The sequence below is a fragment of the Dendronephthya gigantea genome, unplaced genomic scaffold, assembly GCF_004324835.1.
Source record: "Dendronephthya gigantea isolate DGI-Jeju-01 unplaced genomic scaffold, DenGig_1.0 000042F, whole genome shotgun sequence".
NCBI classification, from domain to species: Eukaryota; Metazoa; Cnidaria; class Anthozoa; order Malacalcyonacea; family Nephtheidae; genus Dendronephthya; species Dendronephthya gigantea.
In genome coordinates, this window is record NW_021163052.1 from 88371 (window position 1) to 105344 (window position 16974).

Here is a 16974-nt window from a genome sequence, read left to right on the forward strand (position 1 = left end):
ATCCATTAAATAAAACAGGTAAAAATAGCGTATATGGTTGATATAACAAATAGGTTATAGGTGGAATAGCCGAGTCGAACAAACGATTATAGATTTTTACAAACATTTAAAAAATATTATTTTATTAACCAGAATTCATATTTCGCTTTACAAATTAGATAATTTATAAAAATATTGAGTCACAGACAAAGGACACATATATATGTCATTTTTTGTCAGTGAGGATATTCTGATAACGATTTTTTTGAAGAGCTTATACTGTTTAAAATATATATATATATATATATATATATATATATATATATATGTATATATATATATATATATATATATATATATATATATATTCCAATATCTGGAAACATATATCATAGCCTTCCTACTATTAAACTGTATATTCCCAAAGATACTTCCTATAGCATCTGCTCGCAACTTTCCCATTTTTCCAGAAAACGTCGTTTCCCGAGCGCATTCGCGCCAAGGAATAAGGTAACGGTTAATCCATACAAGCCTCTTTCCAATGAATGAATGGATGAAACATGTTTTTAACATCTAATGCAGACAAAATGCGAAGTGAACTAAAACCTCTCTTCCTCTAAGAATGGTCTTACGAATGCCAGTTTTCACTATAACCCAATGTTGCCCTGTAGATCTCACTGATCTATATGTGGTCGCTGGATGATCATAGACCATCTTCCCTGGACGAGGAAAAGGTATACGATACTTGACATAACCGTCCTCATAGTTGCTGTTCACATCTCGCTCCGACAAACGAGAACGGACAACGACAATCGTAGGAGGATTTAACGGGAACACAAACGCCAAAATTCTTGCAAGGATTCGGGATACAGGGATCTGGAAGCTCTAAGAGAAGACAAAGGTAGAGAGATCGTTCATGGTGAGGCGGAAGTGGTTAAGCTAGACGCTTTCGCAATGCGCTTTCAAAAGTTACGATTACAGTTAAGATTTCTTTATTAAAATGAGTGTTATTAAAGTGAATAGGTTGCATATGTTTGAATAAAAGCACCTTCAAATCAAAGCATTCATAACTTTTCGCTTCTTTGCATCTGTCAGAAGGGTGAGATCGCACCGAAAATTGCTACGAAATATGATAAAGTTGTGAGGTTTACTTACTTTTGCATTCGAGCCCCTTTCCAACGTAACCATCGTTGCAAACGCATTCCTTATTGAGACACTTTGCATTTTTATCACATTTGTCACAAATACGAACTACAAGTTGGAAAGAGACGAACATAACTCATGAGCGATAACGTGTTTAAGATCGTGCATGAAACTAGAAGAAGTTGGAATGAACACATTTGCTCTTTCAAAGATTCTTTTCAACGTTAAACTATCAACCGAAACGCTTTCGTGTATTGCAAATTCGTTTTGCAAGATATTTTCATCTGTTCTGATGCACAATTCGCACTGAGGCATTTGAGGATAAAGATAGGTTTAAAAAACCCTTGAGCATCCCCTACCGTCACATTTCTGTCCCATATATCCCCTCTCACACATGCACACGTAATGATCAGACAAGAGGTCCATACGACGACCATTGAAAGCGTCAGAACACATGCCATGTTTGCAGGGACTGGGTTTAGCCGCGCACGGGTTGGGGACTGGAATGAAGAAGATAAATCAAGATTTAGCGGACAGATGGAATTTGAAACGGTTCAAACTGATGGAGCTATTCAAAATAAAGAAAGCTAGTTTAAGTTTGTGCAAGCTAAACCCTTACTTTCACATTTGTCTCCCTTGAAAGTTAGAGGACACTGGCAGACAGGAAGCCACGTGGACGAGACTTCAGATTTCTTGAATAAACAAGCACCTTTGTTGAGACATGGATTTGGTTTGCAAACATTTTCTAGATAAGAAGGAAAGAAAAGAATGTCAGGCAACAAAGGAAGGTTCTCGACCTGATCTGACAGCCATTTACCTTTTCACAAAGAATACCGTCCCGAGTGGAAACCAGTCTTAAAATATTTGAATCAATTTCACAAATTTCTGCAAAAGTTAAACGGAACTCGAAGCTTTACCTTCACAATATTTTCCAGTGAAACCTTGAGCGCACTCGCAAGGTGAACTTGATTTATCCTCGTTGCATTTTCCTTTGTTACGACAGGGATTAGTAACACAAACTTTCTTCACTGAGAAACAATAGGAATTCTTTGAGAGTTACATTGGATTTTGATCCTGATGGATTCGTAACAGAGCGGCGGGCAATCCTCGTGAAAACAGAATATCGCGTACTTACCTTCACATCTATTTCCCTTGTATTCGTTGGTGCACGTACATATGATACCTAGGCCTTTCTCTGCGCATTTCGCGCCATTTTTGCACGGGTTCGGATTACAATAGTCGAAGTCTAAAATGAAGAATAAGAATGATCTTTTTACTGGCTGGCTATATTCGTCCCAACCTAAACTAACCACCATACTTCCCTCACCTGCACAGAATCTTCCTTTATATCCAACAGGGCAGACACAGCGAAGGCCACTAGCAAGATCCAAACAAGTCGCGCCGTGTTTGCAAGGATTCTTTGCGCAGGTATTCAGAACTACGGTATTAAAAGAAAAAAATCAAATTACAGGGGGGGTCATTTCTTTTAGGGGTTCACTGAGCATTAGATCAGACGCTCCAAAAATCTCTTGAATTGAGTTAACACAAATATAATGCACTCAATATGTGGTTAAAAACATAATCATCTGTTTAGGCCAAAAATTCGACTTACTTTCACATTTTAAACCGCGATATTTATGTGGACATTTACAGCGATAGTGTGTAACGTGATCGATACAATTCCCGCCATTTTTACACGGATTGGGAAAACAATGATCTTTTTCTGAAACGGAATACAGAAGTAAACTTTGTAATATAACGCCCGATAACAGATTAATAAGTCGTATGAAAACAAAGATAAAGGTGACCTTTACCTTGGCAATGTTTTCCTCTGAACTGCTTGCGACAAACACACGAATATCCACCAGGAGATTGGACAACCAGACCGCCATTTTGACATGGGTTAACTGAGAAAAATATTGAAATGAAGAGCGACAATGACTACAGCGGTTAGCTAGACAGTTCACAAGCATCTCTAAAGCAATATCCTCGTACAGAGACACAACTCTACAATATCTATTTAAACGTATAGAATGGACTTTTATAATATAGGATTAATTTTGAAGTTCGTGACGCGTGATGATAGTCTATTATCAGAGTCAATTTGAGTTGTGATGGTGCGGTATTTATGAGAAATTCAGTTGTTGCAACTTAAATTGATAATCAACTACCGTTACTCCGAAAAGTAAGTGGGAGGAGATCTATTGATAACGCTATAACCAACTATAAATTAGTAAAGCAAGATTTTGAGGCTATGGTTTTTTGGAATCTTACCTCCCTGATGGTAATGGATGTGCGATACATGAACATCTGGTTTCTTTGTGTAGCGGAAAGGAACTAACTTCGGCACCAATCGAAACTCTGGCTTGTCATAAGGCACGGGTGTCTGTTTTTCCAACTCGATTCCGTTTGGCAAGAAATTATAATCGAGTTTCGGCAGATTCGGCGCTGTCAAACCACCTTCGATTAACGGACTTGTAGCGCTTGAAAGCGGGTTTAAATTCACCGCAGGCAGATTTCCGATCGATGAAATGTCTTGTCTGTTTGGTAGAGGTCTCGTTTCGGTCTCAATATTTCCATTCAAAGAAGACGCCGTTGGCAAGTTAGATACAATTTCTTGTGTTTGTGATGAAGATTCGCCTCCCTGTTGTGATAATTGCGTTTGTAGCTGCCCATTTTCGACGGCAAGAAATTGTCTTCTCTCTCCCGACTTTGTTATCCCAACCTTCGATCCGTGAAGTTTATTTAAATTTGGTTTATGTTTAGCAAAGTCTTTTTTTAACGTTTTTACATGGCGATGTTCACCGCTCGAGTTGTGTTTCCCAAGTTTTGCTTCGTCTTGATGTATGGTCAGGAAAAAACAAAGAAGACTGAGCGACTCTATGACCGAGAAATTGAGTAACATTTTTTAATCGAATAGATTTCAATTGAAATCGGCTTTAATCTTGAAGACCAATAAATAATTAAATACGTTAGCACAAGGATGACAATTTTACTACCGGTAGAATCGCTGAGGCATTCAATAAATAAATAAACAAAGCCCATATCTTTCATATAGTACGACGAAGATTAGATAGACAAAATTAAATTTTACAAAATAAATAACTTGTTGAGCAAAGTATTTATTTTTATTTTATAGATGTATTTTTAATTGTTTATTGCTTTATAAAACTGAACTTGAAGTTTTCATTAACTCTATATCAATATGCTTTATATTATTAATAATTTTTACAATTATTTATTATATTGCAGAACACTTGACATTGTGAACTGAATAACTGTTATTTGAGCCACATTATTTTGGCGGATTTAAAGTTAGTTTGTTTTATTTGTATAATGAGTTAAATTGCTCGGTGTTTTCATTACAGTTCAGCCAAGACCAGCAAGATTGTTAGTAAAAATTCATCTTTTTTTGAAGTGGTTTACATGGAGATGACATCATAATTCATGCACTCAGCACGGCTCCCAGTATATTATACACATTATACACACTCGAACTTGCTCTGGGACTGACCGGAGTACGCGATTCGATCACAAATTACTACCCAGTTTAAACTGTTATCGCTGAAATTAGGAAACACAATTGTGACTGAAGTTATCATTTCATAAAAATGAAGACGAACTTGTTCGCAGATCAGGTAAAAACGAAACAAATTGGTTAGAAACTTACGAATGCAGTTTCTCTTTTGCATCACATAACCCTGGCGACATTCACAAACTCCCAAATTACACACAGTATTCACAGGACATTTGTAACAAGAGGAATCTGGAAGGTAAGATTGAAATACGGATGAATTGAATCTTGATTGATCTAACGGATGACGAAGGTCGATGGTCACACCAGCCCTATACCTGACTTCTCCAGTTCAACGATGCAGTTATATCCATTCCCTACGAAGTTCTCCTTGCACGTGCACACGCCCTGAATGCAGTACGCGTCTTTGTGGCATTTTAGACATTTATCAACTGAAAATCAGAAAAATGAAAATGAAATGTATCCAGGTAATGGCCTGGTCCATTGACACTTTGAGAATGGAAAAATGGATGTGTTACGAGCAATCCAGTGTAATTGAGGTCACCCACCTTCACAATGAGGTCCAGTATATTGCGGAGAACATTGACAGTCGTAACCGTTTTTCAACGCCAGACATCGTCCACCGTTCTTACAAGGATTCTGTACACACGGTTTGAAATCTGAGTTTATTAATAACAAATGGAAGTTAATACATTAGAATATGACCGAATACTGTTTAGAAACGTATTTATTGCCAGGGTATTACTTTTGAAAGACAAGAAACGTTTACGCAGTCTTATGAACTGTAAATGAATTGAAACACGCGTACTTGCTATCGTCTCGGGTTCACAGAAAGGTTGTCTGAATCCTTGCAGACAGTTGCATTTAATTCGTCCTAAACTCTCCTCGCATGTTCCCTGATTCTTGCACGGGTTAGGAATGCACTGGCGACCTGTTTCTAAATGAGGTTTAAAACAAGTTTAGTGATAAAAGAAGGTGGAAAAACCAGGAAACATCGTTTCCTTGCCATACATGCGAAGGTGGACAAACCAAGAAACATCGTTTCCTTGCCATGCATCTGAAGGTTCGACAAAGTATAATTTACAAACGTCCATACTTGTCTCGCATCTTGCTCCTGTGTAACCGGTTGGACATCGACAAATGCAAGTGGAGCCAGATCTTTCTTTTGTTCCACCGTTTTGACAGAGCAAATTAAGACAGGGGTCAGTCTCTGAATAAAGAAAAGCAACAATTTTATTCAAACGTTTTCCTATTAACCAACCAAAGAGTCCGGCCGTCTCATAGACAAACGAATATATATGAAAGATGAATCGCTGCAGAGAAGTAAAATAGACTTCAATGGACGATTCCGAGTGACCCAAGTCGAAAAACTGCCATGCAGAAACATAGGATGAAATTTGTTAAAAAATGAAATGCACTCACTTCCTACAATACAGCCAGTGCCAGTAACAAACGTCTTGGATGCATCTGCACAAACGCAGTCTCCATCTGCGTCACAAACTGGATCAACCGCAGAGGAATCGGCGTTCTTGTTTGCAGGCGCACAAGCACAGGCTATGGAAGAAAAAAGTCAAATTGAATCACGTGAGATACTTGATCTCTGTTGCAGGTAATTCAGACACAAACCAACGTAGATTGTCCTGATATATAAACAACACTGCTTTTCATAAAAACGCAAGTCCAGGAACAATATCATTATATGATATTGCAGATACGGAGTTTTAAATATCATTATTGGAATAAATAGCTCACACCACAAGGCCCTTAACTCATAACAAGGCACTCACGTTATAAACATTGCACTTACCACAATTAGGAGGAACAAATTTGTGCGTTTTGCAGATACAAAATGGCGGTTTAGTTGGGTCCTCGGGTTCTTTACATATTCCACCATATTGACAAAATGTAGGAGTACATTTTATCTTTTTGACTACATAAAGAAATTACAGGAATGATGTAGGTCCTAATGTGTTTGGTGGACACTCGAGGGGCTTTTTGATACAAAAGCGCGTTGTACTAGGCTGGTAGAATTGTGTTCGAGAGAAAAACAGATCAACTGGAAATTAAACCACGTCTTGTAAAAAAACTGTAACTCAACATCACTTACTTTCCTCACAGTCGGGTCCAGCCTTTCCCTGTGGACAAATACACGTGTACTTCCCAGCAGCTGCAACACAAGTCGCCCCATTCTTACAAGGATTAGGATCACACAAGGTAACACCTGGAAACAATCAATATCGATTTGAAAACTTGGGGGAATAATTCACATACTCTCAGGGAGTGGGTGGGTAACATATTCAACGATCCTCTGACTTATCTACAACCACAACACTTCTGCAAATTGCAAACTATGATCTTACCACATCTCTGATGACACCCTAAACTAAACCCTTTGGGTTGTCTAGCGATTACTAAACTAAAGCACGCCCAAATCCTAAATACGTGAAGGTGCTTCCACCTCCCCCCCCCCTAAAATATAAAAAGAATCTCGACAGAGATATTCGACTACTGAGCCCTTCCCCCCCTCCCTAAGCACACGTACTGTTACAACATCATCGCCAAAACTTACTCTCACACAGTGGTCCAGTGAATCCTCGGACACAAACGCAATCGAAAGAATCTTTGGGAGCGTGGACACATTTAGCGCCATTCTTGCAGGGATTCGGCGAACAAATGTCGGACGATTCTAAAAAGCCGGAAACATGACCGTAAAGACGCTGCAAGCTACAAAGTACGTGCAAGCGAAGGAATTTTCTAAATTCGACTTCCCTCTCAGGTTCCATTAACTAGACTTACTTTTACAGGTCTTTCCATTTCCGACAAAACCATTCTTACAAATACATTGCCCATAAAGGCACACAGCATCCTTGTGACAGTTGTCGCAAACGTTACCTTCGTACAAACAAATATACAAATGCTATTGAAATAATAATGTACTGAATTAGCACATAACGATACATCTTAAAAAATTTAAGCTGGATCTAAATTGCTATTTGCATGGAGCAAAAAAGCAAAGCTTTATTTGCCAGATACAGTCTGTAATTGAACCATTAACTGGCATTAATCTTTCACTAACGATTGAAATGGTTTGGCAACAGACACAGTAAAATACTGTGTAATGAAGAAATGCGGTAATTCCCGTCATTTGGGTTGTCCAAACCAAGTATTCAAAATTGAATGGCCTCTTTTAGGTCGTTTTAAAATCAATTTTAACTTACGGTCGCAATTCTCTCCTTTAAAACCGTCTTTGCAAATACAGAGATATCCATTTAGAGGAAGATCAACGTGGTATTTGCTGGAATCGTCGATACAGACACCATTTTTGCACAAATTCAAAGCACAACGATTGCGAACTGTAAGGAAAATAAGTGAAGATATTCAGGGCATTTTCCTAGCCATCATGTTCAAGTACTACGAATAATTCAGCTGTTAAAATATCAGTATTCTTTCAGTGAAAATTTTTGATATCATGCTAGACCTTTCTCGAACGCTTGTGTTTACACGTTTGAGGGAAAACATCGCTTGCTGGCATATTCAAATCTTATGGAAATCATTCAAAGACGAGTTCGGATGCACAAAAGATTTAAATCATCAATGGACATAAACAATGGCGCTGCAATGCCACAAACAATGCTGTTCGCTCAACTCCACTCGAAGGCGAAATGCATGATGATATTCACCTTTCCCTAAACTGAATCACTTGAAGATATATTTATTCCTACCCTGACATCTTTCGCCTTTGAACGTCGGCTGACATTGACATTTGTATGTCCAGGTTTTGTCAGGTTTAACTACCACTGAACACTCTCCCTTGTTGAAGCAAGGATTAGGCAGACAAACGTGGTCTAAATGGATAAATATATTGAATAATGATGTATTGAATGAAAGCTAGAAAGATTGTTTAACTAAACTAGAGGATGGAGCATTTGCAATAATACATGCATGACACACAATTATCACAGTCGTATTCGTAAATATCATTAAAAGCACATTACTATCGTCCTCATCTTCGTTTACCTTGACAAAAAGTACCATAAAAGCCTTCCTTGCATTTACACATTGTCGCTGTTTGCCCTTCGATACACTGACCGCCATTTCGACAAGGATTCACAAGACAGCGATGTGGAACTACAGAAAAAAAGTTTACTGTAGTTTAAAGCCCCGTTTACACTACCTCGATTTATTGGCACGGCACGGCTAAAATGGGTACCCGTGCCCATTTCATCCGTGCTCGGCCTTTGTTTTGGTAGCCTGAACACTAAAAAAATTGGGTACGGGTACCAATTTTAGCCGTGCCGTGCCGATAAACCGAGTGTAGTGTAAACGGGGTTTAAATATCCTCCTGCAATAACAAAGGATCAACAACGAATTATGTTGTTGCAAAAATAAATTATCCTAACGAGAACTCCAGAAGGAAATGAAAGGGCTATTCAAAACAAATGAAGTTGATTTAGTTTATATAAGTCACTCCAGTACTATCACTAGAACAAGAAGAGGTGGTCCTCACTGGACCTCTAGTAAACGCATATCCATTGCTTAGAACGGAATATTGTAACTAACACTCACTCTCACATATAGATCCTCTCCAATCTTGCACGCATGCGCAAACAAACTTCCCGTTGCTCTCCTTGCATGTCCCACCGTGAAGGCAGGGATTAGGATCACAGTACTCAATTTCTATAACAAGGTATAATTGGGTATATATAAGGTGTGATAAGGTATGATGGGGTGTACATGAGGTGCAATAAGGTATAATAAAGTATTACAATTTGGTACCCATAAAACTATTGAAGTTACCTCCACAGGTGTTCCCCTTGAACCCTATTGGACAACTGCACTGTACTTTAGATCCACCAACATCAATGCATGTACCACCATGTTTGCAAATATTCAGAGCACACGGATCTTTTTCTAATGGAAAAAACACACAGTCATTCAAACTATTGTATGCAATTTGATAAAAGTTGCATTCTTGAAGTTCAGGTTATATAAACGTAATAAACATCCCCATACCTGAACATGTTGCACCCTTGAAACCTTTCAAGCACTTGCAGACGAAACTATGCTTCGTCTCAACGCAATTTCCCCTGTTAACACATGGGTTGGGATAGCAATAATTTCTTGCTAGAAAACGAAGATTCGTACAACATAATGAAGCGTACAATGTGGGGAGTAGAAGACATTTTGAACTCATACATGGAGTGTTATATTAAACTTAATCCTGTTGTGATATTTTCATGCGTTGTCCATTTCCAGTCTCGCTACACTAGTTGTTTCTTTATTGCATATGTACAAATACACTGTCACGCTACAAAATATACGTAATGAATATTACCTTCGCAATGTTTCCCTTTGTATTGCTTTTTGCACAAGCATTCAAATCCGCCTGGTGTGTGCAAAATTATACCACTGTTTTGACATGGATTTACTGTGGGAAAATATGCAACAATAAATATATCATTTCATCACAAAAATGGATAATACTTAGGTTTCCTCCTGTAGTAACACTGGATCAATAAGAGATGATCCTTACTGCATGGACATCTAGGAAGCATAGTTTAGAACTGATAGAGCTATCCAGTATAAATAAAGTTAGTTTAGTTTAGGTTTCCTCTTGTAGTAACACTGGATCAATAAGAGATGATCTTTACTGGACCTCTAGGAAGAACAGTTTAGAATTGATGAAGATATCCTCCAGTATAAATAGAATGAGTTAAGGTTTCTTTCGATATGTTGATATGGTTGTCGTATTAATGCAGATATAATCATCAGAAAACAGATATATAAAAAATACATTTATGGTATCAGCAGATACCTCCATTATTTACATGCACGTGATTAATAAACACATCAGGTTTATTGCTGTAGGCGACGGGTTTTGGAATATTCACAGAATTATAATGTCTTTTCTCTGCCGAACTTAAAAAGCGTTTCTTCCCAGCACTGTCCTTAGCTTGGCTGGCCGTTGATGATTTCAAAGCGTCAACCAGCAGGTCTTTGTTATGGACATTGAATGATCTTTTGTAAGATCTACGTTCTTCTTTAGAATGGACCAGAGATGATAGAAAATGAAGAAAGAAAAGTACGGTTCCTGCACTGCGACTACATTTCATCTTAGTGGCCAAGATAACGGAGATTCGCTTGTTTTAGAAGTTAATATTCAAATGTTATTAATATTTGAAAGAATGGAACAGGTGCCCAGCTTGATCGCCCCTTTAATTAGTAAACAACTAACCACAAGTTCGTGGTGTCGGAAAAAAATGTTATGGAGGGTAGCGAGAGGGCAACGAAAGGGTAACGGGAAAAAAACGACGAAAGGGCAACGAGGCAGTAAGGAATGGGTAATGAGAGGGTAGTAGAAGGGTGACAAAAGCGCAAAAAAAAAGATAACCAAATGCATGGTGACGCAATGGTAACGAGTGAGTAACAGAGGGAAACGAAAGGGCAACAAAGGACAACTATTGGGTACCAAAAGATAGCAAAAAGGACAACGAAAGGACAACTAGATGTCAAGTAACAAACGGACAACTAAAAGGACAACTAAAAGACAAACTAAAGGACAACTAAAGGACAACGAAAAGGTAACAAAAGGGTAACAGAAGCCAACAAAAGCGAACAAAACAGCAACAATTTTGTAATATATTATTTTACAAGATTTATTAGAAATTAACAAGTTGTTTATGCAATTTATGGATAATTATATAAATATTTTTTAAAATTTAGTTTTTGATTAGTATTTTGTAACTCTCGATCATCAAGTTTTTCATCAAGTTAATAATGTAAGGCAATAATTATATGATTACCAATTTTCATTCACTTACTATTAGTCATAAGTTGGTTAATTTTAGTTTCCATTTTTTATTGTTGCGGACTTTTTAGGGTTACCTTAGTCCTCCTAACTACATTAATGATAGGAGTATCTGTAGCTTTTACATCTGTTAAAATAAGGAAGCAATCGTGATTGAAATTTATGAACGGTATGAAGACACCTATAGTGTTTACCTTTAAAGAGATTTATCGATGGTTTACAATCAAAGTTTAGCATTTAAGAAAGGCTATCTCGGTCTGTGCTGGTGAGGTTAAACTTACCTGATAACGATGGTGCACAAACTTTCCCATTTCCAACGTAGCCAGGTTTACAAACACATTTTCCGCGGAAGCAATGAGCAAATTTTGAGTTACAATCCTTGCAATCATCCATAAAAACTAAATAAAAAATATATAATTATATCTTGGCGCTCAGAAAGGACCATCTCGTAGTGATTTAATGCTACTAAAAAAAGCTTTGACCTAAGAGTCCTCACCAGGACAGGAGACATGAAGATGTTTTGAAGAATATATGAAATGCGACGTACTTTGACAATGGGTTCCAGTGAAGTGTTTTTTACACTTGCAGGAATATCCGCCATCTTTTTCAAAACATTCACCATCGTATAAACATGGGTTGGGGTAGCATTTGCTCACACCAGGGGCTGGAAGAAGACAGAAGATAATTCAAAATAAACATCGAGGTATATTTCATATCCCCCTCCCCCTTCTCTTCCAGAGAAACTAACATTAAAATCAGTAAATTTGGGGTGTGAAATTTTCACCTCGGAAAGGTAAATAGCACAACACCAAGATCATTATTTGTTACGATTACTCACGAGGTCGTAAACAGTATGGTCGTACGTAGCCGGACTTGCAATGGCAGACAGCGACTCCTTTCGATGCTTTACAAACACCTCCGTTTCTACACGGATTACGTAAACACGGGTCCGGTAACTCTAAAAACAATAAGGTATAGTTTATAGTTTAAGTTTCCGCCTGTAGTAACACTGGATCAATAAGAGATGATCCTTACTGGACCTCTAGGAAGAACAGTTCAGAACTGATAAAGCTATCCAGTATAAATAAAGTTAGTTTAGTTTAGGTTTCCTCCTGTAGTAACACTGGATCAATAAGAGATGATCCTTACTGGACAGAACTGATAGAGCTATCCAGTATAAATAAAGTTAGTTTAGTTTAGGTTTCCTCCTGTGGTGACACTGGATCAATACGAGATGATCTTCACTGGACCTCTAGGAAGAACAGTTTAGAACTGATAGAACTATCGAGTATAAATAAAGTTAGTAGTAACACTGGATCAATAAGAGATGATCTTCGTCGAATGGAAAAGCAATATGGGTAAAACATCTGTCAACTTATAACAAACTTACTTATCTCACAACGGGAGCCAGTGAAACCAATCGCACAACGACAACGGTAGCTGCGGTCATTTTGTGTGAGCGGAGAAATACTGAAATTAAAGCAGGTGCCATTATTTCTACACGGCTTCACACTGCATGGGTTGTCCACTAAAAAAGAAGTTAAAAAATACTCTTATTTTAAAACCTTGTTCGATTAAACTAGGTAAGGTTGTTTATGTCCGTGAAAGGACGATTACCAATTACTCTAATCAAATATCACTCACACTCACTCAATACAGAAGGCACACATCCCCAAGGCGTCAAGTACATTTTGCTTCGTGGACAGATGCAATCTCCTTTCTTGTCACAAAATGAGTTGATGCTGTTTCTCTGCCGTAATGGGTTTGCCTTGGGACAGTCGCAATCTATGAAAACACAAACATCGTTGGTCGTCGTTCTGTGAACTGAAGAGCCCAGAATGCTTTAAACCTAGCTTTCTCGTGCTCACCACAAAACGGTGGCTTGAATTTGTACGTTGGACATTTGCAAAATGCTCGTGTTCCATCCTCTGAAGTCCTGCATTTCCCATTATATTTACACGGGTTGGGTGAGCATCGATCTTTGATAACAACGCCTTAAATGACAGGGAAAATTGAAGGTTTTCGGGGACATGTTATACTATAAAATTGAAAACTTACATTGAAAATACTAAGGTTTCATCTGGGTCAAGCTATGAGCAACTTTAGAGCGACCTTCAAAATCATTATACCGGATAATGGCAAATGGATCGAACGGATACAGCTGTTATCCCGCTAGATTTCTACAAAGCTTTCAATGCGAGAGATAGTGAATGAGAAACGTACGTTTCGAGCAATCTTTTCCAGTGAATTTCTTCTGGCAAACGCAACGGAATGTCTTGCCACTTTCAAAACAAACACCGCCATTTCTACAAGGATTGGGAACGCATTTCAAACGAGCTAAAAATAGACGAAGTGAAATGTAGCGGTCGCTTGTGGTATTATATGCACATTCTTGTTTAAAGTGTGTGCAAACGTTGGAAGAAAAATGCCTTGCATGCTTAATAACACTCACTCTCACAGTTCCGTCCAGTATATTTGGCAGAGCATCGACAGTCGTATGTGGTCTCATCCATATTCACACAAACACCGTTGTTTCTGCATGGTTTGAGAGCACAAGGACCAGTCTTATCTGAAAGAAAGACAGAGGTAATGACGTGAATTGATGTTGATCATCCTTGCAGGCGAAAGTTTAACCAAACTACAAAGAATGCAGCTCGAATAGATCCATTCAGGGGTAAAATATTGCCTGACAACCAACTAGCAGTAGGCAGTGCATCCTTAAGATATGTCGACTTTCACTCTCCGAGTAATGGCAGTTAAAAGTTACGAGGTATCCTAGCATTCAGCCTATGGATGTCTACGATGGTGGAATGAACTACAGCAATAGTCAATTTGTTTTAAGGGAATACTTACAAACTAATTTACAAGCCAGTCCGTTTCCAACAAAACCAGGTTTACAAACACAATGACCGCCTTGACATTTGGCATTTTTATGACAACTGTCGCAAATCTTTTCTGCAGGAAAGAGACAAACGAAAGATTATTCTTTACGTTTGGACAAGAACAGGTTATCTTTCATCCAAATATCTCATTGAAGATTTCATAACGTAGTTTTATCTGGCCTGTTAGAGCTGCTAAACAGACACCTTACTTCTACAATTCTTCCCGGTGTATCCCTTCTCGCAAAGACAGATATAACCACCAGTGAGTCTCGTGTAGCGTGGATCATTCGTGGCGTCAATGCATCGACCATGCATACAGGGTTTACTCATGCATGGACTGGCAACTATTAAAAAAAAGAAGAAGAAAAAGAGCAATGGAGCCAAATTGTATGTGTTCAAAATGGATCAGCTTCTAGCTTTCTGAAAGGTTAATATTTAGCTGTATAAAGGCTAGTTTCCACTCAGGAAAATTCTCCTTTGGATCGGACAGGACAGAAAAGTTTCCTTTGTATAAACGCCGCCTGAGATCTCACCGACAAAGGAAATTTTCCTGTCCATTCCGATCCAAAGGAGATTTTTCCTGAGTGGAAACTAGCGTTAAGAGTTTGCATGCTTAGGATCTTTTGTGCACATCTTTTCTAAATCACATGCAGTTGTTTTGTAATCTTTATAGACAAACCTTGACAAATTTTCCCGGTGAAACTCTTCGGACATGAACACTGAAACTGCCAGGTCTGTCCTTTCGCTTTTGCCTTACAAACTCCTCCGTGAAGACAAGGGTTTGGTTTGCAAACATGATCTAAACGCAAAAGGAATGAGCCAGTCTTAAACAGAGTGCTTTCTCGCTGTTGTATAAAACGTCTTCGAGCTCACCTTGACAAAATTCGGAAACAAATCCTTCACGACAACTACAGACAGGTTTCTTCTCGTCGGTTGAACAAATTCCACCATTTCTGCATGGATTAACAAGACAACGATTTCGCTCTAAAAGGGAACACAGAGTTCAGCACCAGCATATTTATTTCCAATATCCATGGGTAACATTTCAAACTAAGCAACGGTGTAAGCCAATCATTCATTGTTGGTCATGAGAATACTCCATCAATGTCTCATTTAATGGTTTTATACCGCGACAAAAATTACTCACTGCGACAGAATGTTCCGTTGTATTCAGGCAGACATTTGCAGAAGAACTGGTTTTTTTCTAACTGGATGCAAGTACCTCCATTTCTGCACGGGTTGATTTCACATTTATTCACATCTATCCAGCATAAATAAAGTTAGTTTATTTAAGATTTCCTCCTGTAGTAACATTGAATCAATAAGAGATGATCCTTACTGGACCTCTAGGAAGAACAGTTTAGAACTGATAGAGCTATCCAGTATAAATAAAGTTAGTTTAGTTTAGGTTTCCTCCTGTAGTAACACTGGATAAATAAGAGATGATCCTTACTGGACCTCTAGGAAGAACAGTTTAGAACTGATAGAGCTTTCCAGTGTATAAATAAAGTTAGTTCTAATTTAGGTTTCCTCCTGTGGTAACACTGGATCAACATTTATTAATAGTACATAAGTAACATATTGGGGAAACCCACCTGTACAGTTGATACCCTTGAACCCACGTTGACAACTGCAGTTAACCATTCCATTTCTTTCATGGCAGATGCCCGCGTTTCGACATGGATTTGGATAGCATCTATCTTTCGCTAGTGAATACAGACAGTAAACAAGATGCAGTTGCAAAAATCTTCTAAAATTTTCTGATGAATGGTTTATAAAAAAAATCCTTCAACACCCACCTTCACATTTGAAACCTTTGTAACCTTTCTTGCAATGGCATTCGTATCTTGTTTTATGATCTCGACAAATCGCATCGTTTTTACAAGGCTTGGAATAGCAGTGGTCTGTGTCTTGACAGTGATCTCCCTTAAAGCCAGGCTTGCATACACATCGTGTTCCAAATAAGGTGAAAGAAAGTGTGGCACCATTACGGCAAGGATTTTCTGAAACAGACGATACTTGTCTAAGTATCTAGGAAAAAGCTGTCGTGATCCTAACCAAAGTCAACTTAACCAGACAGGCCAAAGCGCTTAAGAAAACTGAATTACAATAGTTTGACTTGAATGTGAATTACAAGGGACTATGATAAATACACATTATGTTTTCAAAGCATTTAATTCATACACATAAGTCTGAAAATAGCAGGCGATTCAGGTCCTTCAAAACACATATCACAAACCTGTATAAATGTGAATATGGGCAGTCTCCTTTTCTTTATTGGAATCAAGTTGCAAATTTTTCGATGTATTTCTCAATCCTGCACTATCATGAGTTCCCAATTTACTTGTTTCGTTGTGATAACCTTGTTTACCATCGTCTAAACCATCGTCTCTTGTGGGAGACGACGTTCCAGTCGTTCCAGTCTTTGTAATCGACTTGCCATTGACAGCAGCTGTCAAACTGTTATGAAAAGTATTTACAGATGTTTCATCGCCAACACTTGTGTAGCTGCCGTTCACGTTAGGCGACACAGAAATCTGCGTGAAAGCATTGTTTGGGAATTGCAGTAAAAGCACAATAAAGTGAACATTTAATATATATTTTACATATCTATTTTCCGTTGTCAT

At 38.2% G+C, this 16974-nt stretch overlaps 3 protein-coding genes across 5 annotated transcripts in view; all 3 read right to left on the reverse strand.

Moving 5' to 3' along the window:
* LOC114526808 (neurogenic locus notch homolog protein 1-like) overlaps positions 1 to 697 on the reverse strand; it is a 38716-nt gene extending 38019 nt beyond the window's left edge. Inside the window, exon 1 of the mRNA XM_028548322.1 lies at positions 586 to 697. The gene's annotated coding sequence lies outside the window, so the exon portion shown is untranslated. The remainder of the gene's footprint in view (positions 1 to 585) is intronic.
* Positions 698 to 719: 22 nt separating this feature from the next.
* On the reverse strand, positions 720 to 4049 carry LOC114526812 (adhesive plaque matrix protein 2-like). Its single transcript, XM_028548332.1, has 10 exons — positions 3397 to 4049; positions 2937 to 3029; positions 2735 to 2845; positions 2450 to 2560; positions 2258 to 2368; positions 2040 to 2150; positions 1742 to 1867; positions 1482 to 1622; positions 1135 to 1230; positions 720 to 864 (listed from the first exon to the last, which is right to left on the reverse strand). The coding sequence occupies exons 1-10, from the start codon at positions 4025 to 4027 to the stop codon at positions 740 to 742; spliced, it is 1656 nt and encodes a 551-aa protein (XP_028404133.1). The 5' UTR covers positions 4028 to 4049; the 3' UTR covers positions 720 to 739.
* A 434-nt stretch (positions 4050 to 4483) lies between these two features.
* LOC114526874 (neurogenic locus notch homolog protein 1-like) lies at positions 4484 to 16233 on the reverse strand. 3 transcript variants are annotated; one of them, XM_028548403.1, is made up of 34 exons: positions 16147 to 16233; positions 15943 to 16053; positions 15495 to 15608; positions 15221 to 15331; positions 15027 to 15146; positions 14557 to 14691; positions 14319 to 14420; positions 13918 to 14034; positions 13689 to 13802; positions 13334 to 13459; positions 13116 to 13250; positions 12856 to 12993; positions 12304 to 12423; positions 12013 to 12129; positions 11747 to 11863; positions 10473 to 10697; positions 9993 to 10085; positions 9671 to 9781; positions 9455 to 9568; positions 9224 to 9334; positions 8675 to 8785; positions 8380 to 8502; positions 7876 to 8010; positions 7454 to 7549; positions 7227 to 7343; positions 6765 to 6878; positions 6465 to 6587; positions 6080 to 6211; positions 5754 to 5867; positions 5466 to 5594; positions 5206 to 5316; positions 4975 to 5088; positions 4793 to 4888; positions 4484 to 4686 (listed from the first exon to the last, which is right to left on the reverse strand). In XM_028548403.1, exons 2-34 carry the CDS (start codon positions 15989 to 15991, stop codon positions 4673 to 4675), a joined length of 3798 nt encoding a protein of 1265 aa, XP_028404204.1. In that variant the 5' UTR covers positions 15992 to 16053; positions 16147 to 16233; the 3' UTR covers positions 4484 to 4672. The 3 variants fall into 3 exon arrangements, with proteins under 3 accessions (XP_028404204.1, XP_028404206.1, XP_028404205.1); XM_028548405.1 differs by lacking the exon at positions 10473 to 10697 and having other exon boundaries at positions 13110 to 13250; XM_028548404.1 differs by lacking the exons at positions 4484 to 4686; positions 4793 to 4888; positions 4975 to 5088 and having other exon boundaries at positions 5198 to 5316; positions 13110 to 13250.
* Between the last annotated feature and the right edge of the window lie 741 nt (positions 16234 to 16974).

Coding starts and splice junctions, on each gene's coding strand:
- LOC114526812 (XM_028548332.1), bottom strand. CDS start 4,027: ATGTTACTCAATTTCTCGGTCATAGAGTCGCTCAGTCTTCTTTGTTTT. Junction 2,369..2,449: donor TAAAGGAAGATTCTGTGCAG/GTGAGGGAAGTA, acceptor TCTTCATTTTAG/ACTTCGACTATTGTAATCCG. Junction 1,868..2,039: donor CACTGGAAAATATTGTGAAG/GTAAAGCTTCGA, acceptor CTTCTTATCTAG/AAAATGTTTGCAAACCAAAT.
- LOC114526874 (XM_028548403.1), bottom strand. CDS start 15,991: ATGGTTAACTGCAGTTGTCAACGTGGGTTCAAGGGTATCAACTGTACA. Junction 13,460..13,688: donor TGGAAAAGATTGCTCGAAAC/GTACGTTTCTCA, acceptor CTGTCATTTAAG/GCGTTGTTATCAAAGATCGA. Junction 10,086..10,472: donor CGTGCATGTAAATAATGGAG/GTATCTGCTGAT, acceptor ATTTTCCCACAG/TAAATCCATGTCAAAACAGT.